A 24,472-nucleotide genomic window follows, 5' to 3' on the forward strand; every position below is an offset into this window, starting at 1 on the left:
TCACACAGCTAGTGAATGTATGAGACTGGATTTGAACTCAGGTCTTACAGACTCCAGGCCCAGCTCTCTATCCACTAAGCCACCTAGCTGTCTCCTTTATTTGACCTACCTGCCCCCTCACATTGAAGTCTATTCTGAATGTGAATACTTCCTTATTACCTCCCACAATTGTTAGCCCCAGCCCAATTTTTTATTTGTTTTGTATCAATTCCCGGTTTAATTATCTATGTTTCTCCCTCCTTGAGGGCGGGGTTCACAATGTCTTGGTGCATAAAAGGGAAAATGTTTTTTGGTGTAGTGGGACTTGAGATTTCTCCTAGAGAAGAAAACTCTTACCAATGTTGTTCATCATCAGTTCAGTAATTTAAGTTGTCTAGGGGCACTGAGAGAGATTGTGACTTTCTCAGAGTCAAAAGAGCCTGTAAGTCAGAAAAGAAGGACTTGAACCCAGGTCTCCCAGACTCTTAATGCTCCCTACTAAGGTACAATGCCTCTCAATAAATGCTTGTGGAATTGAAACCAGTGCTTATTTAGCACAAAGCCTGACACATAGCACTTAATAAATGTTTACTGACTGACTGAAACAGATTAAGTTAGGTAGGTTAGAGAACTATGGGTATAAAGCTATAAGAGGCCTATGCCATCATCTAGTCCCCATGAAGTTCACTGGCAAGAGCATTGGCTGTGGAGTCAGAAGCCCTGGTTTTAATCTCGCCTGTGATACTACCTCTGAAGCCTTAGGCAATTAACTTAATTTCCTTAGACTTATTTCATCATCTATTCAATGAGAAGTTGGACAAGATGACCTCTAAATGACCTTATAGTTCTAGATCTGTAATCCTGATCATACACTGTTAAGTTGAGAAGGAATAATATATTTTACTTCAAATTGGAGGCACAGTATTAGTAGAAAAGCCCTGAATCAGCTCCATGAGAGACTTGAGTTTGAAGCTCACCTCTGACACTTTCTAGCTGTGTGACCCTGAGCTGAGTCCCTTAACCTCCCTGGGCCTCAGTTTCTTCATCTGCAAAAAGTGGATGACAATACTTTACGTCCTGCACAGGCTTTTGCTACAAGAGAACCAAATGAGATCACGTAAGAAAGGAGCTACACAGATCTTAAAGCCTATATTATAAATGCCAGAGATTTAAGGGATTCAGAGATTAAGCTCTGAGACTTTCCACCCATAAAATGGCTGTAATACCCTCCATATATCACAGAGGCATGGCCGTGAAAGCTGAAAGGTGCTTTATAAATAATGTTCATTACAGTGGGGGATCATAGTGACCATAGATTTGAAGCTAGATGGCACCTGAGAGGTCATCTGGTCCAGCTCCCTCATTTTACAGATGAGGAAACTGAAGAACTGTGAGGTTAAATGACTGGTCCAGGGTCACGAGTTATGGATCATCGGCTGTGGTATTTAAAGCTAGGTCTTCCTATAAGAATAACATCCAAATCTGAAACAGCAAAGTAAGGTTTGCAAAGCACTTTATGTAAAATTAATTTATTTGATCCTCACAACTCAGTGAGGCTGTGTTGGGGATTTGCACCCAGGTCTTTCTATAACAACGATTGCTAGCATTTCTAATTCGGTTTAAGGTTCGCATAATTATCTTACGTGTGTTAGCTCATTTGATCCTCAAAAACAACCCTGGGAGGTAGGTGCTATTATTATCCCCATTTTACATGTGATGAAACTGAAGAACAGAAAAGTTAACCTTTCTGGCCTTCCTACCCTGTGAAAGTAGGTCTTATCCTCATTTTACAGACTGGAAACTAGGTCAGTTAGATGACCGGCCCAGGGCCACACAGTCACGGGGCGTCTGGGACAGGATTCGAACCTCGGTCTTCCTGACACCAAATCCAAGGTTGCTCCAAGTCTTGGATTAAGACGTCTCTGCAGAGCCAACGCTCGAGCCCGGGCCGAGATGAAACCTCTCCTAACTCGGCCCCGGGGTGGCCCCGAAATACAATCTCCGCCCCTTCCCTTCCTCCTCACCACCCCGGTTCCGGAGGCTCTGGAGGCCCCACCCTCTTCCCTCAGAAAGCCACCGCGCCCGGTCTCGGCGGTCACCTCTCTCTTCCTCCTCCTCAGCGTGGGGAGGGCTAGAGAGGCAGAGCATGCGCAGTGGCCGAAGGGCGCCTCCCCGCTCAGCTCTCGCGAGGCTGCGCTGCAGAGGCTGGGGTGACGGGTAGCGGCATGCCCTGAGGGGGGCGGGGAGGGCGGGAGTGTTTGTGTGAGGACTGAGCCGGAGAGGCCCACTCGGTCCGCCCGCCAGGTGCGCGCCGCCCCAGTGCTCTGTGGGATACCGGAAGTCCCGAGCGAGCGTCTCCTCCTCCCGCCTCCTCTCTGGTTCCCCACATCCTCCTCCTCCTCCTCCTCGTCGTCGTAGTCTCCTCGGCGCGCGCCCCCGCGCTCGCGCCCCCCTCCACCTCCAGCCCGCCGCCCCTCCCTCTCCCTCTCCCTCTCCCCCCTCCCTCCCTCTCCCTCCCTCCCTCCTCCCCTCGCGATAAGAAGACCCGGCGGCCGGAGAGGGGGATGAAGATGGCGGACGCGAAGCAGAAGCGGAACGAGCAGCTGAAGCGCTGGATCGGCTCCGAGACGGACCTCGAGCCGCCCGTGGTGAAGCGCCAGAAGACCAAGGTGAAGTTCGACGATGGCGCCGTCTTCCTGGCAGCCTGCTCCAGCGGGGACACGGACGAGGTGCTCGAGCTGCTGCACCGCGGCGCCGACATCAACTACGCCAATGTGGACGGACTCACTGCCCTGCACCAGGTCTGTCCGAGCGGCCGCCGCCGGGGAGGCCCCGGAGCGCCTGGCCGGGCCCCGCGGGAGGCGCACGCACACCGTAGGCGCCTAATTCATGCTGGGCTGGGCTTGGCCGGCCCCCTCCCCTCCCACCCCCCACCCCCGGGGGCCCGAGGGAGACCCTGGACTGACCGGCCGGCCTCCGAGGGTCAGGCTGCGATCTCCCCAGGGAGAGACCTAGGGCTGACCGGGAAGGACGGCCACCCCCCGTGCCGGCCCGGAGTCGAGATCGGCGGGGGTGGGGGAGTGCTGGGTGGGTCCGAGGCGTGGGAGTGGAGAGGAAAAGGGGGCGATGGCGAAAGCTCTTGGGGATCCCACTTTTTCCCTTCCCCAACCGGTGCGTACAGCCTAGTCAAGCCAGCGGCATTTATTGAACGCCTACTATGTGTCAGGCGCTGTTGTTGCCTTGTAAGCTGGATGGTGAGAGCGCCTGGAGATCCCTCTTCGGTGTGTAAAGTGAAGAGGATGGTGGGAGCACTTAGAGATCTCCCCCCTCAGGGCATAGGACTTGGGGTTCTCAGTCCTCCGCTCCTCCCCTCCCCGCAACAGTCGGTGTTGCTGTGTAGTGAAGCCTGGGAGCATTTATGAAGTGCCTACTAGGTGCCAAGCCCTGCGCTCAGCGCTGAGGCTACAAAGAAAGGCAGAATAACACTTCTGCCCTCGCAGAGCTCACTGTCTGATAGTGTATGGGGGAGGGGTGGGGAGGCGCCCGGGGACTCGGGGCGCTGATGGGCACCGGCCTGCTGGCTGGATCCGCCGAGGGCTGCGGGGTCCCCGGCGTCCGGAGCTTCCCGCCCAGGGCGATTTCCTGCCTGCCCCCCCCCCCCAACTCCGGTGCTTGGAGCGCAGGGGTGTGACCCCTCCACCCCGGCCCGCACTTCTCCTTGTAGGGGTGGAGATGCAGTAGGTAGGTGGGGTGGGGGGTGGGGGGGTGAGCGCTTCCCACCTCCCTGCCGGAAGGTTTCCCTGGGGAGCCTGTACGGGAGGATTTTGCCGCAGTGTCAGGGACCTTTCATCCCCGGTCCCTCCCCTCCCTCCGCCGTGTGTTGGTTTTAGCGAAACTTGCCCATCAGTGACATTAAATTGTTCTGGAATTGGGCTCGGCGAGGGGTGGGGGACCAGAGATCTTCTTAAGATAGACTAATCGGGACGTGATTTTCGCCGGCTTCCCCCCCCCCCAAAGGTGGGGGAAAGGAAACTAGGGACTTTGCTCAAAATGGATGCTTTGTGCATGTTAAAGTTTTATAGTAGAGTCAGATTGGGATCCCTCGATGTTAGCCAAATAAGGAGAGACTATTGGCAATCCAGAGATAACGTGGAACTTTGCCTTGAACAGGCCAAAAGTAATGGTATCACACAGAGTTCATCAGAATGGGAAAGCAAATTTTTGAGTGAATTGTTGTAGTTGACAACCTATTGCATCTTTCCACATCTCAAAACTGAAACGGTGTACGGTGAGGGCTGTGGCTTTAAGTAATACAGTGGAGATAAAACTTGTCCGTGGGTGGTGAAACTTAGGGCTTAGATTTCATGCATATTAGTTTGCCTCATATTTTATAGAGAGAGATATGTGATCACATTTCCCAATTTACTCCTTTCAGTTTAAGTGAAAGACCTACATTTTAAGCTTTATTTCAGTGAATCAGGCTTGATATCAAACTTAGCTAGTCTTTGTTTACCAAGTTAATTAATTATGTGAGTTGAAACTACTGACAAAGTAATGGGGTAAAATGCAGCTCAAAATATGATGGACATTACTGTCTTCATATCATTTAACCTAGATGTTTTAACCTGTTCTAGCAAAATGATAGTTGCCCTAGGTTTGTTTTATGATTAAGCTTCTAACACTCTAGATTTTTAAAACTTAGGGTGATAGGAATGAAAGACCACTTTCGTAAGTTGGTTTACTTTAAAATTAAGGTAGAAAATCCTAATTGTGACCAGGCCTGGCAATTTGTATTTTTATTTTGAGGGGAGAAGAACTTTATGCCTTTATAAGTATTTCCATGCTGTTTATTTTATTATGAAATAATGAAATAATGGGTTTTGAAGAGGCAAAGATAATTGGGCAGACCTCAAGACATTAAAGGGTTGGTTTATTATAGTTGATTTTAGTATTTTTAAATGTTGTACCTTCATTTGTCTGTCTTGTAACTGTGACCACAGCATATTTGAATGGGAGGAGAAAAGGGGTCATTTGTGATACGTTAATGACGCTATTGGTTCAAACTGCATGATTTATATTTAGTGACTTTTCAGTTCCATTTCTATAGCTAGTGTTTCAGTCCCTGTCTCTACACAGTGTCACAGCAATCGCTTTGGCTTGGTTTTAAACACAGTACTGATTTTTATTCTGGACTTAGTGAGTTGAGTTTTTGACATTCTGTAAACTTAATGTATTTTAGCTGGTTTACATAATTCATCTCAGCATGTAAGTATAAGTCCTAGTTAGAAAATTTTTTTACATAAGAACTTTGAAGTATCTCATTTTTACAGCTCTCAGACTAGTGAAGTTTTATATTTTTTAAAATATTAAAGGTTACTTTTTATTTCTGTCATGTGTTTTTCTTTATCGGTATTTCTTGTTTACCAACCTTTTTGGACACAGTGAGTGTGCTTTGCCATTGTGGTGAAGGAAGCTGGTATTTCTCTCTTGGAAAAGTGAAAAGTAAGAAGAGAAGATCTGAAGGTTCCAAACAAAATCTGTTTGAAACAAATAAAGCTGTTTGAAAGGTTTTAAGACAGCTCTGCTACTTATGTTTTATCAACCACTGTAGTTCCTGCTGTAAAACAGACCTAATAACAAGTATGAGAAAAAAGTTAATTCAATGATTTCTTAGTACTAATCCATTTTTTAAAACCTTGAATATAATTGATAGTTTGTATTTAGTAACTTATATCAGCTGGACCCATCAAAACATATTACACTGCAGAAATTCTTAATGGATTAAATGTTGCTCAGTTTTTAGTGTATTGGTCTCTTTTTTTCCTCAACAAAAAAAATTTGGATTTCCCTCTGATATGGAAAGTCATTAAGAATTTCCTATTCCACTGATTGGCATTCATTGTTCTGACATTTTGCTTATATAATTGTTTTTTAATTAAAAAAAATTAAAGGATCATAGATTGAAGTACTGAAAAGAGAGACCTTAGAAGTCGTCCAGGCCGATCTTATTTTACAGATAAAGAAACTTAGGTTTGGAGAGGTTAATGCATTTTTTTATTTTGTTATGAATTACAAAAGCTGTTTTTAAATAGAAATTTTGTTATCCATATCAATCAGCAAGTATTATTTATTAAATGCATACTGTGTGTCAGGCACTGTATTAGATATTGGAGATATAACCCCTGCCCTCAAGGAAAATGGATCTTTTTGTAGTATTTTTTCCCTATTTTTCTAGCTGAAACCCCATCAGAATAGAAATGTCATGTTTCTTGCTTACCAGAAAAATCGGTAATTCTAACAAAACTTTTTAGGTATTTCCCTCTTAGGAATAAGTGATATTTTAAAGTGATTTAAAGATGTATAACTTCTTTTACTGTACACATATATACGTATGTACACACACATATACATACATTTCTGTTTAGTATGTGATTATATACTCAGTGCAGGAGTGTGATTTCTACTACCATTTCATAGATCCTAGGTATCAGTTAGGTCATGTGTTTAACCCCCTCTCTTTTTTCTTTACAACCACTCTATTGGAAATCTCATCCACTTCCCCATGCCCCCTGCCTTCCATAGCTGTAATCTTGACCTCTCTGCTGAGCTCTTCTACTTTTCCAACTGCCTGTTCCACCTGTATGGAAGTACTGTAGTAACTTCAAATTCAGATGGTCTAAAATAGACTTCATCAGTTTATCCTTTCACCTTTCTTACTTGCCTAAGTTAAAAAAGCATCAACTCTTCCATTATCTGCTTCCATTAATGGTGCCAACAGACTAGAAGTTTCTCAGTCTTCTTAAATCCCTGAGACCCTAAATATTCAGTTGCCAAGTTTCTTTGTATTCTTCCTTTTTTCTGGTTTCAATGCTGCAATCCTAGTTGAAGCCCCAATTTGCCACATACATGGGCTACTTCCAAGATCGCTAATTGTTCTCCCTGCTGCCTCAGTCCACCCTGCATATTTCTACCAGTTTAATTTTCCTAAGATAGCATTTTTATCATTTTGGCTCAAAGATCTCCATTGGTTCTTTACTTTAATAAATGCTAGCATTTATAAATTGTTTTAAGGTTTTCAAAGTGTTTTTACAATGTTAACCCATTTTATGCGAACTTTTGAGATAGATGCTGTTATTATTCCTGTTTACAGATGACAAAACTGAGACTGGGAGGTCAAGTCCCTTTCCCAGGGTCACACAGCTAATAAATGTCTGAGACAGCATTTAAACTCACTTCTTCCTGACTCCAGGCCCGCTAGCTATTGCAGCATCACTTTCCAAAGGATAGCATCTGAACATTGCAACCTTACATTCAATAACCTCACCCTTACATTATGCTTCTATCAAGTCAGTCTGTGCTTCTCTGCCTCCCTGCCTTAGTTTAAGTCATTCATTTTTGTATTTTTCTTTTGGTTGCTTCCCAGAACAAGCCCACTGACCTCCAAGGCCCAGCTTATTTGTCAACTCCACCATGAAATCCCTCCTCATGACTCCACCCAGAAGTGATCTGTCCTTCCTAGCCTAGATACTTGTATAATTCTGTTTCTACCACATTTCCATATTCCTTTGTATTATGCTTTATTTTTGTATACATATGTTTTTCCCTGCTAGTGTGTAAACTCTTATCAGACATAGACAAAATTGTGTGTATTGTGCCTTGCATACAAAAAAAAGTCTACATTTAGATTAAAAGAATGGTTTATGAACCAGACATATATCTCTTGCTGTGCACGTTGGGAAGATTTACAAAATAATAATTTTCTATTGCTGCTGTTATTTTTATTGCTCTTGTTATCACCACTGCCCCCCCCCCCCCAACCTTTTTTCTGGTAATAATAAATAAACCAGCCCAAATCCTAATTATATGCTAGAAAAATGTTCCTAATTGAATTGTTGATCCTTTCCCCAAGTAAATTTTTTTTATCATCATTTAACTCTTTTAAAATTGAATATTAATATGAATTTCCACATTGACATAATTACAGGTTGGCCTTATTTTTGAAAATTTGTATTAACTCATGGGCAATTATTCTAGAATTGAATCTTAAAAATGAATGAAATTTAAAATGCTGTCAGTTCTGTAGGCTTATGTGCAAAGTGTTGCTTTCCTCACCTCTTGTCAGTTAAAAGAAAACTACCCAAGTGTTTGATAACAGACAAACCTTTGGTAACCCCCTAATTATTTTTTATTTTCAAATGTGCTGCCATTGAGTTCCATGAAGAGTTTTGAGAGCTGGGGAAAATTCCAACTATGAACCAATAGTTTGCAAATTCTATATTAATATGTTGTAATTACTGTGTTGGAGGCATTTTGTCTATTCTGTAGCTGAGGGATTGAAATCACAGTAAGTCTGTGGATCATGAATATTTTATTAATCTTCATAATTTTTCAAGAGAAGAATTAAAAAAACTTAAAATTATAAAGCTGTCCATTGAAAGTAATGTACTGTACATGTCCCTATTTTCTTTACTTAATTGTTAGATGAGAGGTGCTATCTAAAAAAAAATTTTTAAATAACTCCCACACTTAAATATATTTAGAAGTTAGGAAAATGTTGTGGGGATTAAGGTCATACTGAGAATACATTTAACTTAGAATTTTAAACTTTTAGAAGTTATGGTTACCTAGAAAATTGAGAACTTACTATGCATCTTCAGTTTGGAGCATAACTTGAATTAGCCTTAAAATTGAGCTTGGCTTGTTTTATAGAGCTTAATTATTTGAATTAAAAACACAATGTGTTTTTTTTTTAATTCTTTCAAAATGATTTTTTTCTTGGCCTTAATGTAGCACTTGTTATCTCTTAAATAGTATAGGACGAGCACCTTATTCTTTTATGAGGTGGTGGAGACAGCACTGAACTGAGAATCACCACCCTTCTAATCAATGTGCTGCTGCTAAAAAAAATCACAGAGTTAGAGAAAACTGCAAGAAATTTCAAGAAATCACGACTGACTCCTACTAAAATCATGAATCACGTCTAGAATGTCCTCAAGTAATTTTCACCTAGCCTCTGATGAAACCAGCGGAGAGGAGCTCTGTGCTCCCCGAGGCAGGCCCATTCCATTTTTGGACAGCTCTATGATTCTGTGACTTCTTGGCAAGAGCTTTGTGGTCTGACTTTGAAGTGGCATAACTAAATCCTCTCTCAGTTAGAGTAGCCAAAGTATAACTCCAAGCAGTGGACAGTCCTTTTTCTGTGTCTTGATATAAGTAAGCAAAAATAAAACAGGGAAGAAATAAACTCTTTTCATGTAGGTGGGAACAGCCATATGTGCTATCTCAAATCTGGAGCAGTCCATTTCAAGATATTTAAGCGTACTTTTAAAAAGGATTTACAAAATAAATGTCCTTTTTCAGTCTGTATGTCCTGTTTTTTTATTTGGAAAACATTATCTTAGGCTCCCAATCTTGGAATTATATACATAGAAAAAAGAAACTTAGTTTTAATAGTTTGTTTCAAAATTATGTACAACATGGTGATTTTAAACATATTTAACATTAAGACAGATTCAGTAAAAATTTGGGTTGCAGTCTGCAGCCCACAGCCTACCCAGCCTTATTTTCAATGAAGTTGCCATTTTCCACCCCACGGTGGTCTTACCAGAAGAAAAGAAGCTTGCCATGTTGGCAAACTCCTTTTTGAAAGGTTGCAATCTCTTGGTTTAGCTATTTATTTCAGAGATGGAATTTGGATTTTACAGAACCATTAGACTTGGTCTATATACACAATGATCTTAAACCTTAACACATGAAGGACATAAAACAAGTTGGTTATATTTAGAATTATAGACTTCTTTAAGTTAGTAGGGGTCTTAGAAAACATTTCTAATCCTAACTCTCCTGTTTTATTGCTAAGGTTTTTCTTAATTCATGTTGTTTTACAACATGGTCATTTCTCAATCTTTCACCCTTTTTCATGGGGCAAAAAAAAACAGTTAAGCAAAGCCAAACATTCTGCATCTGTAGTCCCAGCATCTTTACTGGGAAGAGGGAAATGCATTTTATCATCTGAATTCTGGAAGCAATATTGATCATTGTATTTAATCTGAATTCAGTTGTCTTTGAATGTTTTACATTATTGTAGACGTGTATAGTCTTCTGGTTGTACTTTCTTTCCTCTGTGTCAGTTTGTATAAGTCTGTCCTTTTTTCCCCCGCTAAATTTGTCATTCATTTCTTATGGCATAATATTTCATTAAATCCATATACCACACTGTGTTGACTCATTGCCTAGTTGGTGCCAACAGCAGCCTCCTTTTATAGATAATGAAACTTTGAGCAAGACATTTACCTTTTCTCAAGTCTCATTTACACTGCTAGTTACACAGAGATCCGATCTCTGTTTCTTGACTTCCTATCATTATTCTTTTTATTAAAGTCATACTGCTTTCTCGATGAGACTGAAGAAGAACTCTTGCAAATCTCTTATATTTTTGATCCACAGCATTTGAGGCTCCCCAGGATTTGGTCTTAGCCTAACATATATATTCTCCTTCTGCTGCCCCACCCTTTCCTTCCTAGATTCTAGCCTCCATCCATATTTAACTCCAAATCTAGAGTCACAGAACTTTGGACTTGGAAAGGGACTTTATGGATGCTAGGATCAAAGGGTTTGGAGATGGAAGGGATCTTAGACTAACACTGCCCCCCCCCCCCCAAATTGTTTTAGAAATTAGTGAGAGAGAACACAGCCAGGGTTACACAGCAGGTGGCAGAACTAGCACTTAAAGGCAAATCAGACTTTCTCCATTCTTTTTCTCAGATCCCACACTTCTAACTGTACCTTCAGTTCTCCCTTTATCCAAAACGCACCCATCAATTAAACATTTATGAAGTATCCACTCAGTGCTAGATACAAGGCAAAAACAGTGCCTGTCCTCAAGGAGATTACATTCTATAGTAGCTCAAATGCCACCTTTTTAATGAAGTGTTTCCTGATACCCTACATTTGGCATAATCTGTTCCTTTTCTGTATGCGAGTACTTTATTTATACCTCAGGCTCCACCTGTTCCCAGGATTGCCCCAGTTTGTGCTTGTCACAGTTGATATACTTTTGTCTGAGTTGGCATTTGGAAGTTTAACTTGTCTTGTATTTCCTTTTTGGAATATTACATATTATTAGAATTAGGACCTTTAGATCCCAACTCTAGGGAATTACAGAGAAAGAAGCAGACCCAGAGACATTAGTTGGCTTTCCCTAGTACCACAGAAGGTACGTGGCAGGGCCAGTATTCTGAGTGTCCAGATCCTCTGATTCCACCTCCAGTTCTTTTTATATGATGCTCATTGTGTGTGTGGTGCTGTCTCCTGAGAAAGATGTAATCTCTTTAGGAACAGCCGCTTTGTTCTATACGTAATATGGTGTTCTGTACTTTAGAATGCATCTAGTACATGTTTCATGATTGAGGAAAGCCTAAATTTGACCTGGAAGATCAAAGCCTATGGAAATATAAATTATCATCGAGTTGAGTTAATGTCTTCCCTACGTTTTAAACATAAACCAACATTTTGAAATACTTAAAAGGAAAGGAGACATGTTTTATAAAGGTTTGTTAAAATTTAGTAATGCCATTGTTTAATTTTGGCATAGAAAGTATTCTGATTATTAGAATCAATTGTTAATGTCATTGTTTATAACTATTTTGGGTATTTCTTTAGGAGGAAACTTGGGAAAAAATTTATATTTTGAGGTTTGAGATGAATATGTTTGCATGATTTTTAAATGTCCAGCTTTCTCTAAATAAAATTTCTTATGTGCAGCACTTCAAGTAAATATATTCAGTCTTTACTAGTATTTTGGTACATTTATCTTTTCATTGTTAATATGGCTAACCAGAAAAAGGTGAATGAGCTGCACTGCCTTGCATTGCGACTCCGCTTGTAAGCAGTGCTTGTTCCTTATGCATTTGTACCCGTAGATATGTTTCTACCTGTCTGGAGTTGCCATCAGCATTCCTGAAATGACAGTGGATAGAAACAGTGGCCTAGGAATGAAAGCTTTCTCAGCAGTTACCTTTCTAGTAATCCTTAAAATGCCTTATGTGTAAAGCAATAAGAATATAATCAAGAAAATTTATTCCTGAAAAAGGGGTTTTTTTGAATCATTACCAAGCAAGATATCGAGGTGCTATTGTGTACTTGAATGGATCTGTATTGATTGAAAAACTGATGTGATCCCAGTCATCTAAGATCCCAGTCATCTAAGTGTTATTCTCCTACATGATTCCACATAGGAATCATGCAAATCATGCAAAACAGCATACGTCCATGGTTCTTTTAATGTTTTGCAGCTTTCAGTGCACCGCTTGGGCTATTCACTTTTTTATCCCTTACTTTCTATATATAGTTGGCCGGCCTTCTCTTCTTGTCATACAATTCTTTGATGTGTTGAACTCGAAGCTCACCTACATGCTGAGAATGCATTCCTCCCTCCCCCTACCCTGTCTTTGGGAATCCTTCTTTTCCTTCAAAGCTAATCTTGGATGCCATGTCCCTGATCCTTTGAGTTGCTAGCGTTCTCTCCCTCCTCAAATGATCTTGTATTTGCTTTTCTGTGTAAATATTGTTTGCCCACAGTAGACTTGAAAGGGACCTGGGACTGTTTGTTTGTTCATTTCGTCTTTGTATCCTCTCCACCTAGCATGCTACTTTGTAAATAGTTGGCACTTAGATGATTGTTGAACTGAATTGAAGCAAATGAAATGATTGACAAATCATTGCTTTCAAGGATAGCCTTTTCCCTTTGGCCAACTAAAATATTCATTCATTATGGTGTTATGGAAAGCATTGGATTTGGAGTAAAAATCTGGGTTTGCCCCTGGGTATTCATTTACTTTGTGAATTGGGGGTAAATACTGCTTAAGGCCTCAGTTTGTCATCTGCAAAAATCAGGGGGTTAGACTTGGTGATCCTTAAAGTACCTTCCAACTCAAATGGCCAGTCACATGGCATTGTTTGGTAATTTATTTCAGTAGTTAACATTATTAGATGTTTTTGAAAATATTAAATTTCTGCTTTGTGTTTCATTTTGCATTCCAGTTTTCAGAAAACAGGTCTTATCCCATGGGGAATTTCATCTTAAGGTACCCAGATAATAAAAGCCGGCTTTAATAGCTCTGCATCTTTAATATGTAAAACTATTATAAACACATATCTTTATAAGGAAAATCTTCATATAATATTAGTTTGGCTCCCAAACTATTACATAGTTTTATGAATATATACAAATACGTTAAAATTATTTGCTTTTTGGCACTGTTTTACTCTATGATTTTGCCAGTTACTAATCCATGAAAGTTATTGTTATAGATTAAGATACTAAAACTTTTGGAAGTTTCCTTAATTGTTTGTTTTTTGGCTATTAATAGAATAGGTAAACAATTAACGTAGAGTTGGAACAGTTTTCTACCAAACTAAAACATTCTCTAGGATAGCTTTTGTAATTGCCCAGCCATTATCATGATCATTGCTAAATAATATTGTTCATGATAGCATCCATTTTAGGAAACTTCAATTCAAATTTCTGTGTAGGTTTGACTGACTTGAACCCTGGGTCACATAATTAAATGTTTATTTGGATTTGCCTAGCTAGTGAAGTAACTGTTATATGGACTACCTCTTCCTCCTTAAAAAAAAAAAATTGCGAGTTTTTCTGATAGTAAAGTTAGGCAATCAACACTAGACTTGTTTCTGCTTAAACAGAAACAAAATGACTTCTCCATATTTTAACATTGGTAGTAATATATGGCCTTCTATATATCCTTGAAATTTAGTCATATACAATCTCATTTAATGATGTACATGTGTATGTGTAATTGTATTTATTTATTTTAGGTTATAAATATATAAAATACCTTCAGCAATGCCCTATAGCTTTTTGTGTGCAAAAGACTTAGAAACATGTTAGAGCTTCCCTCTTGAGGACTATTTATCAACAATTTTGTTACTGTTTTTATGACAAATTATCAAAATTTGATACCAAGGTGGATTTATTGTCTCAATGGTACGGATACTTTCTTTCAAAAGAGAGATGGGAAATGTTAGCAAATGAAATTTTGAAAACACAAAGGCAAAAAATTCCAATGAGGACAAATGAAATTTGCCTGAATACCCTGATGTTCTGGGAACTTATCAACCAAATGATATTTTTAAAGAAGAAAGAAACGTACAGAAGATGGTAGTAAGGCTAGGTAGTATAAGATGATGGTGTAATAGTGTTAGAAGTGTTTAGAATGAATTAAGGCTCTCTGGGGAGAGTAAGGATAACAACAACAAAAATTTTAAGTTTATGGCCGAGGTCGGGGTCGGGGCTGGGGTACAGAAGAATGGAGAATAGATCTTTGTGCCAATAAATCTAATAGTCACTGAAATTGGCAAGTGTTTACAAAAATATAAATTGCCCAGATTAACGGAAGATACTTCGTTGAAAGAATTTGAATGGGCATTGAGGAAACAAAATTGTCACTCTTTGCAGATGATACATGATGGTATTCTTAGAGAAACCTAGAGAATCAATTAAAAAACTAGTTGAAATAATTAACTTTAGCAGAGTTGCAGTGTATAAAATAAACCTTCACAAATCATAAGCATTGCTGTATATTACCAGCAAAGTCCAGCGGGAAGAGAGAGAAAGAGAAATGCCATTTAAAATAACTGCAAACAATATAAAATACTTGGGAGTCTACCTGCCAAAACAAACCAAGAACTATATAAACATAATTACAAAACGTTTCATACAAATAAAGTCAGGTCTGAACAATTGGAGAAATATTAATTGCTCTTGAGTAGGCTGAGCCAACATAATAAAAATGACAATCCTACCTAATTTACTTATTCAGTGCCACACCAAATTATGAAAAAGTTATTTCATAGGGCTCAAAAAAATAATGGCAAAATTCATCTGGAAGAACAAAAGGACAAGAATATCAATGGGAAAAAAATGTGAAGGAAGGTGGGCCTAGCAAGATCAGTTCTCAAACTGTATTACAAAGTAGTAATCAAAACAACCTGGTATTGATTAAGAAGCAGAATGGTGGGTCAGTGGAATATTTAGTTACACAGTGGTAGTAAATGAACATAATCTAGTGTTTGATAAACTCAGCTGTCCAAGCTTTTGAGACAAGAACCGACTATTTGACAAAAATTACTGGAAAACTGTAAAGCAGTTTGGCAGAAAGCGAGTATAGAAGTAGGTACAGGACAGCATCCCACACTCTGTACCAAAATATGGTCAAAATGAGTATATGATTTAAACATAAAGAGTGATACCATATGCAGATGAACATTAGATAAACATGGAAGATTTTACCTGTTAAGTTCTAGGGATAAGGGAAGAATTTATGACCAAACAAGAAGAGAGCATTATAGGATATGGATAATTTTGATTACATTAAATTAAAAGGTTTGCGCACAAAAGCAATGCAGCCAAGATTTGGAAGGAAAGGAGGAAACTAGGGGGAAATTTTTACAGTGTTTCTCTGATAAAGGCCTTGTTTCTCAAATATATAGAGGATGCAGTCAAATTTGTGTGAATATGAGTCATTCCCCAATTGAGAAATGGTCAAAAGATATGAACAGGCAGTTTTCAAAAAAAAAAAAAATTAAAGCTGTCTGTAGTCATATGGAAAAAAAATGAAATGGTCTAAATCACTAAATATTAATTAGAGAAATGCAAATTAAGTCAACTCTGGTTGAATTGGTTGAAGAAACTGGGCATGCTTAGCTGGAGAAGAGAAGATGCAGGGGTGAAGTTGATGACTTTCTTCAAATATTTGAAGGACTGTGATATAGAAGGAGGATTAGATTTTCCTCTCTCTCCAAAAGGCAGAACCAACTCAGTGGGTGGAAGTTGAAAAGAATGTTCAGGTTTGATGTCCAGAAAGTTTCCTAGCATTTAGAGTTGTCCAAAAGTGTAATGTACTGCTCTTTTTTGAAGGTCTTCAAGTAGAAGCTGGATGACCATTTGTCAGGTTTGTTATAGTGGGAATTCTTTTGACATACAAGTTGGACCAGATGGCCACTGACGTTTCTTCCAAATCTCAGATTCCATGATACCTCTAGTAAGAGGTGCTGATTTCGATTCTTTCGTATGCTGTCTTCCTTTGTGATCATATAGATCTTCTCTAGAGAGTTGTTGTTTGGCCTTCATTCTGGAGGGAAGTTATGCCATGACTTGCAAGTGAATTGGATTTAAGTGAAGGAGGGCTGTGCAAAGTCAGCCTCACTTTCTCTTCCGGAGCCATCTGGATCCAGTGGCAAGATATAGATCAGGACGACTGGAGACAGCCCTGGATGTAGGCATGAGACAATAAGGGCTTGCATCAGGTTGGTGTCAGTTTCAGGGGTGGGGAACCTGCGGCCTCAAGGCCACATGTGGCCTTGGGTACAGCCTTTTGACTGAGTCTAAGTTTTACAGAACAAATCCTTTTATTAAGAAGATTTGTTCTGTGAAGTTTGGATTCAGTCAAAGGGCCATACCCTACAACCTAGAGGGTCACCTGTGGCCTAAGGCCTCAAGTTCCCTACCCCGTTAGGTAAAAGAGCCTTTCTGTTCCTCATTTCTTACCTGCCTTTAATCAGTAAGAGGCGTTGCCTTTTATCAGCTCACCTCTTTATCTGGTTTTACATGTTCTTGATGATATTGTTCATGGCATTTCTCGTAAGCAGGTAATCACTACAGATGCATAGCCACTAAATAGTTTTCTGTTAAACTTTGGTTCATCCGAAATTTTGAGTGTATTGAGCATGGTGTTCCCTGATTTGCAGCCATATGATATCGCAGGAAAAATACTGGCATAATGATGGGGTTTTGTGACAGAGAACAGTATAAGCACTGAATAATCTCTAGTGTCTTTTTGTTGATAATGTAACATTTTAAGGTATACAAGGACCTTTAGATACACCAAATGAATTTAAAAAAAAAAATCAAACTCTAACTGTGTGCCAAGGATTGAGGATACATATAGAAAAGCAAGACTGTCTCTGTCGCAAAGAGCTCACAATCTAAAGAGGAGACAACACATAGAGGAGGTTTCAGCTGCAGGTCTGATTGAAAGAGGCCAGGGTTCTTAGGGTAAAGCAGTAAGGCAGATGGTAATGCATCTTATTTAATGTTATTTCTATTGATTAAATCATACCACTTTTTGATCTTGAACCATTTGACAGTGCCAAAGACTTTTTGGGTGAGAACTTTTTTTTTCAGGTCTTCTGTAATTATGGCTGTTGAGGAGGCAGGAATGTACTGCTTGTGAAGCAGTTATCAGGCCGCATCCCTACGAGGGTTGGTTCCCAGGATGATAGCTGAAAGGGCTGGACTACAAGAAGGTCCAGTGCTCTTGAGAGTGCTGATTTTCCTAAGGTTAGTAGGCTCAGGGTTTGAGACTGTCTCTAAGTCCAAAGGAAGTAGTAGATAGATAGTTAAGATGGTGGTGGTAGTGGTTTTACTTTCCTGTCACATCACTTATCTTTCCCTGAGGGTACCTTGCTACTTCAGTTAGGCTGGTTGGCCTACATTGTCTCACTTGATTCTCTCACACCAGTCCTGTGAGGTAGGTACTTTAAGTATTATCTCTTTTTTATATAAGGAGACTGAGGGTTTGGAAGGTTAGTTATTTGCATTTGGCCATGTGTCTAGTAAGTATCAGAAAAGGAATTTGAACCCAGGTCTTTCCTGACTCCCAAATTCATTAGTATTTTGTTACATAATAGGCCTTGCTCACTGTCCATCAGTAGGCCCTATATGAAATAGATAAACATACTTTATGTCTTTTGAGAAGCTATGGATTTCATTGAATAAGCCCTGTAGTGATCTCCAACTTTAATGCAATCAGCCCATCATCTCCACTCACCATTTATAGAAATACAGGACATCTTCTCTGATAATGAAATGCATCTTTGAACACCTTTGAAATCAGGATTCAGTGATCATATGTATAGGACCAGGGGGATTATATATTCTTGCAGTTCTGAGTTAGCAGCAAAACTGAAACTTAATGCCTCTTACCTTTCTATATGGTTCATCATAGATAAAGGTATCATGGATATATAATTAAAATATTCTTGTAAAAATTTCCACAGATAATGGAAGTAGGCATTAATCAGTAGTTGCTGTGGTCTCAGTTTTCCATTCATTGGTAAAAGTACTTGTCTGTATTCTTTTGTTCTTTTTTGAGATTTTTATCTTCTTGAAGCTCTTGAAAATTCTTACCCAACTGCTTTAAAAATGGTCATTTCCTGCATGAATTTCTAACTTATGTGTTTGAGATTGATCTTTGTAAGTGTGCTTGCCACTTCCTCATGTAGTTTGTTATGCATTAAAATAATAGAGTTCAATTGTTGATGAGAACGTGTTGAAATATTTTCAGATCTATTCCATTTCTCACCTGTTATTTCAATAGGATCATAGATTAAGAAGTCTAATCCAACCCTCTGTCTTACAGTTGAGGAAACTGAGGTCAAGTGGTTGTGACTTGCTCAGGATCGTAAAGGTAATGACAGTATTTGATTTCAAGTCTTTAGTTTCTGGTCCGATACTCTTTCCATTGTAACAAACTTGACTCCCTAAAGTTTCTTAAAATGCTCTCAAGGAAATCTTCCTAGCTGGGTTTCACATTCAGTTCACTGCAAGCTCATTTTCCCCTCAGCTACTATTAGACAGTGAAGTGGATTTACTAGTTGAACAGCTATGCGAAGAATGTTGACTAAGAGATGCCAACCTACAGTATTAGTTTCTAATGGTGTGCGCCACTGGCTTTAATCTCTCTCTTTTTCTGTCTTTCTGTTTCTGTCTGTCATATCAGTGACTTATATGAAGGCATAATTTGCAGATTACACACAGTTAGGAGCTGTAAGTAATAAACACAACTGAACTGTAAGAATTCTAGTCCATGAGGAACAAGATGAAATTTGTAATTTAACATAGTACATTTAAGTTCTGAAAATCAGTTGTTCTAGTTAGGGGGTAACCCATCTTGTCACTAGTTCAAGTGAAACCAGACTGGGGGGATTTTAGTTTATTGCTTTTATGCCTGGAATCCCATTTTCTCATCATCCTGAAATTACTTTGTATTTACTCATCATTACTCCATTAGAATGTAGCTTCCTGAGGGTAGGGCTGGCATTTTTGTCCTTGTTTTCTTTACTGCTTTGAACATAGAGTAGCCCCTTATAAATGTTTAAATTGAATTCTGTCTACCAGCTATGTAATTAATAGAACTTGTAAAATAGCAAATAAAATCATAGGCTACAGAAATGTAATGCTACGTTAGAGGGTATAGTAGCTTCTTTATGTTATATGTTTGATTAGACTACATCTGAAGTGTTATGTTCACAGTGCCACATTTTAAGTAGGATAAATGAGGCAAACTAGACTTTGTCTTTACTCATTTCAGTAGTGTTTACGTGTTTTAATGTTTAACATTTAGGAAAATAAAGAATTTCATCATAATTGGAAGCATTAGGTTTTAGTATTTTTGTATTTTGTATCATTTATATAAACAACATTATGTGAGCTAATGAAATTAAATTAGAAATACTACATAAAGTTTACTGAAATAGAAGCTATTCTAAAAAAGGCTTTACAAGATTCTGTCTAAATCTGGTTGAGGGAAAAATTTTAAAAAGTAGCCTTTGCAAAAAAAAAAAAAAAGTCTGGTTTCTTTTAAGTTTTCCAGGTCTACTTTTCACTTTAAAGCTAATGAAATTTGGTATTCATTTGTATAATGAACAATTACATTTTGAGTTTCTTATCTCATTGAGACATAATAATAATAACTAATGTTTGTATAGTTCTTATTATATACTGGGTACTGTGCTAAAGCACTTTACAATTATTATCTCATTTGATTCTCACAACAACCCTGGGAGTTAGGTGCTTTTGTCCCTATTTTATGGATGAAGAAACTGAGGCAGACAGAGGTGACTTGGCTAAGGGCACAGCTAGTAAGTGTCTGAGGCTGGATTTGAACTAAGGGAGATGAGTCTTCCTGATTCCAAGCCTAGTGCTCTATCCACTGCCCCACCTAGCTACTCATTCAACATATTATTTGTTTTTTTTAAATGAAAATGATAATGATGATGATAGCTAACATTTATGTAGCATTTACTGTGTGCCAGGAACTGTGTTGAGTGCTTTAGAGTTATCTCGTTTGATCTTTACCACAACCCTGGGAGACAGGTGCTCTTATTATACTCATTTTACAATTGAGGAAACTGAGGCAGACAAATTTAAGTGACTTGCCCAGGATCACACAACTGTAAGTGTTTGAGGTGGGATTTGAACTCAGGAAGATGATGAGTCTTCCAGTCTGCAGTCCAAGCACTCTATCCATTGTGCCATCTAGCTGCACATTCAACATACTTACCTATTCCAGTGTTTGTGTCACTTTCTATTCTCAGAATTTATTGATTCCAGATGTTGCCAGCTGTATTGGTTGTACCTATAAGTGTGCAAACCAGCACTAAACAACTGAATTATTCTCCCAGCTCCAGTATGACATTGAATGAATAACAGTGATCACACTTATTAATGTAATTTACACACATACATCTTAGGTATATTTTTAATTAAACAGCTATATTTCAGACAGAATACGAGAAATACATCTTCAGAAGTACAAACTTTAAAAAAAAAAAAAACGTGTCCGTAAGTCCAAGTATATGTTATTTTCACATTTCCTTTTTAAAAATTAGACAAGAAATAGGGAAAGCATTTGCTTTGTAAAGGGCTAAGCAAAGCATTATAAAATAATCTTGTATCCCACTTTTATGAAGAAACTTATTCATATTTTTAGCATGATGTGTGAACCATAGAATTCATATAATAAGTAAACTGAACTGTATATGGTCAACCTATCTGAAGTGCTCTGTTAATAGTTCAAATATTTTGGCATGGGGCCATACAGTAGGATGCCAGAACTTTGAGGGACTTTATTCGTTATCTAGCTTAACTACTTACCTGAAGCATGAATCTTCTGTGACATTATTGACTACTGGTCATCCAGTTTATGCTTGAAAAATTTTAGTGTCTAGAACCTCATTGCCTCTCAAGGGCATCCTTTTTTTTTTTTTTTTTTTGATGGCTGATTGTTATAAACTTCTTCCCTGTATTGAACAAAAACCAGCTTTTCCTGCAGTTTCCATAAAGCAACTATTTAACTATTATTTTCTCTAATTTATAAATAGTCATACTTCCTGCAATTACTGCTTCATATGGCATGGTTTTGAGCTGAGTACCATCCTGATTACACTTGTAGATCCAGTACAGCTTCCTTTCCAAAATGTGCCAAGTCAGAGTATGGTAAGAATTTTTACCCTGTTCTTGAAAAGATTACCATTAATTCAGTCTATGGTTCTGTTAATTTTTTTTTAAATAATAAAATTTTGTCTTTCTTTGATTTATTGAGCCTATAGTCGACTAAAAAACTGAAGTCTTTTTCACTTGAACTGCTATCCTGTACTTGTACATTTTTTTTAAACTATAGGTTGTACTCGACATTTTTCTTGATTAAATTTCAACTTTTTATATTCAGAAGATGGTTTCAACCTGTAGCAGTACTTTTGGATCCTATTTCTGTCATCTGCCGTATTAGTTACTGCATCCTGTCATTCAAATATTTAATAAGCATGACATCTAGGTCTTCAAGCCATTGATAAAAAATATTAAACAGAATTGGGCCAAGGATAGAACTTGGGAAGATAGGGACACTTCACAAGCTATCAGTGGGTTGACATAATTTCAAGAGTTGAAGATTAATTACACGTCATCCGACTTGTGCTTAAATATGAATCTTCTCTACAACATTGATTCGTTATTACTCTTGGTTTTGTGTTGTTTAGTTAGTTATGAATATGTGTCATTGACCCCACATCTTTCTCTTGTCCATAAGAATATCCTGGGAGAGCTTGTTATACGATTTGTTGAAATACAGGTAGCCAGCATGGTACAGTGGAACGAGTTAGAAACTATGGTTCTGGAGTCCAAGGAACTAGGTTCAAATTTTACTTCTGTCTCTTACAGTCACTTTAACCTTGGAGAGGTCATTTAAAATCTCTGGGCCTTATTTCCTCATCTGTGAAGTGAGGGAGTTTGGACAAGGGGGCCTTAGATCTCTTTCATCTCTGTAAGATCTTACAATCTTATGACTAGGTTATTTCTTAAAGTCCTTTCTAATTCTAAATCTCTGATTTTTTTTTTTTTTTTTTGTCCAATAGTATTCTCCTGATCCACCTACAAAGGTACTTAATTTCGTGTGACTTCTTTGTAAATAATCAATACTAAATGGTAGTGTTCACAGGCTTCTGTTTTAAGTTCTAATAGACCACCCCCTTAATAATTTAATAGTAAATTTCTGCAGTTGTTATTGCATTGGTTGGATATACATCATACATTAAGCTATTCTTCAGAGTGGAGGTGGGGAAGAACCTTTTTCCCTCCCTAACTGAGCAGGAATTTTACCAGGGAATCTTCCACAATTCTTGTATCTATTCTCTTATCTCTACTGGTACAGCCATCTTAATTCAAACCCTCATCACTTCTCTCCTGGATTACTGCTGATAGTCTTCTAATTGGTCTCCTAGCCTCCAATCTCTCCCCTCTCCAGGCTATCATACCCAGAATTGCCAAAGTGATATTCCTATTACTTCCCTTACTGAACTCCAGTGACTTCTTATTACCTTTAGGATCCAGTGCAGACTTCTCCGTTTCTCATTTTAAAAGCCTTTTAAGACCTGGCCTAGGCACATACCTTTCAAGGCTTTCTACACTTTGTAGTTCAACCAAACAGGCCCTCTTCCTGTTCCTCATTCACCCCATTCTGTGTCCTCTCACCCATGCTTTCTTATCTTCACCTCTTTGAAGCCCCATTTTCCTTAAAAGTTCAGCTCAAGTATCACTACCTGTATATAAATTTTACTGATTTTCTCTACCCCCAGTTTCTAGGTAGGTACTCCCCTCCACTCCTCCAAATTACCTTGCTTTTATTTTGGAGATACTTATCTATGTATATACTGTGTTCCCTAGTGGCAATGAAGATTATTGGTATTGAGGACTCATTGAGGACAGAAACAGTTTAAGTTTTGTCTTTGTACTTGCAATTCCAAGGATATCTGTGTATAATAGGTGCCTAATAAATGATTGTTGATTTATTTGTTCTTGAGAGCAGTAAAAATTTTGGGTGCTAGTCTGCAGGACACCCTGATTTTTTGTTGTTCCACAATTTAAAATATCTTGCTAAAATATACCCAAAGGCCAGCCTCTTGTAGGCATTGTGGCAGCTGGGTATCCCAGACGTATTCTTCAGTATGGCTGTTGAGCAAACAGAGATTTAGATCTTTGCTTGAACATGTTATGGTTTTATTGTTTCAGCTCTTCATTCTCATTGTCTACTGTAACTGATTACCCACAAATAATGGTTAGATTTCTATGTAGAAGTAGCAAATGAGAGAGAGAGAGAGAGAGAGAATGAATAATTTTGAAGTTGTGGTTATTTTTTGGAGCACTGAATCTTAAGAAAAAAGTTACTTTTTTGCCAGAAGACATTGTGTTGGCAAAGCTAAACAAATGCTTCTGTTTCATATCTAGGCTAAATGCATGTGATAATAATATACCTACTTTTCTGCTAGGTTCTATATTTGCATTAAGTAATTTTTTCCATGACTAAAAGCTCATTTGTTTTTATTGGATGTGTTCATTCCAAGTTTAGAACATCTATGTTTTACAGGACTGTGGGGCGATAGAGAGATAAAAACTGACTATTAGAAAAGCAGTTCCTGATTGCAACAAAAAAAGTTTCTGCCATCTGTTTTTTTCTACATTAACCATGCTATTCCTATTTTGGAATAAAAATAAGGGTAGGACCTGGCTTTGGTACAATAATTATCATAGATCCTTTAAAAACAGTATTAATATAACTTCCATTTTGAGAATCAGAAATCCAAAAACACAAATTGTTTAGATTTTCATACTGTCCAAACTGTAAGTTTTTCCATCAAGTCTGGTCTAGTCTTGGCTATACAAAATGCCCTACAATTTAGATTTCCATACTGTGCTGTAAAATACAACATCTTTAAGAGAACTGCACAGGAAAAATCTATTGTAAATTAAACTCGCTTTGTAACAAACATTTCTGTGTTGGCCAATGGTTTAACAGGATTTTTTATTTCCAAGTAACTATATAAGTCATTTGATAGTGTTGGGATTTCCCCTGTACATGGTAATTAGAATTACTGTGAAATCTCATTAATTTGTACAAATATATGACTGATTTTGGATGACTTGAATTATATGGCTTTTAAAGATATATTGCTTTCCAGAACATTGTGACTAAATTAGGCTAACACTAAGGTTAGTGAAAAGACATGCATATGATAAATGTTAATTTTCCTTTGCTAGCCCTTGATTTATTTACTAGAGAATTTCCTGTGTTAGCAACTCCTCCTAAGGAAATCACACACACACACACACACACACACACACACACACACACACACACAC

The 24,472-nt window shown here is 38.5% G+C and overlaps 1 protein-coding gene across 5 annotated transcripts in view; it reads left to right on the forward strand.

Annotated features, from left to right (window-relative positions):
* The first annotated feature begins 2,471 nt into the window (after positions 1-2,471).
* PPP1R12A (protein phosphatase 1 regulatory subunit 12A) overlaps positions 2,472-24,472 on the forward strand; it is a 182,613-nt gene continuing 160,612 nt past the window's right edge. For 3 of the 5 annotated variants that reach the window (XM_027842491.1, XM_027842492.1, XM_027842493.1), the window contains exon 1: positions 2,473-2,780. In XM_027842491.1, the coding sequence (XP_027698292.1) occupies positions 2,544-2,780 (237 nt within the window). In that variant the 5' untranslated portion in view covers positions 2,473-2,543. Of the gene's footprint in view, positions 2,781-24,472 lie in introns of all 5 variants that reach the window. The other 2 variants (XM_027842495.1, XM_027842494.1) reach the window with 1 other exon arrangement.

Source organism: Vombatus ursinus, unplaced genomic scaffold (genome assembly GCF_900497805.2).
Source record: "Vombatus ursinus unplaced genomic scaffold, bare-nosed wombat genome assembly UNPS02014874.1, whole genome shotgun sequence".
NCBI classification, from domain to species: Eukaryota; Metazoa; Chordata; class Mammalia; order Diprotodontia; family Vombatidae; genus Vombatus; species Vombatus ursinus.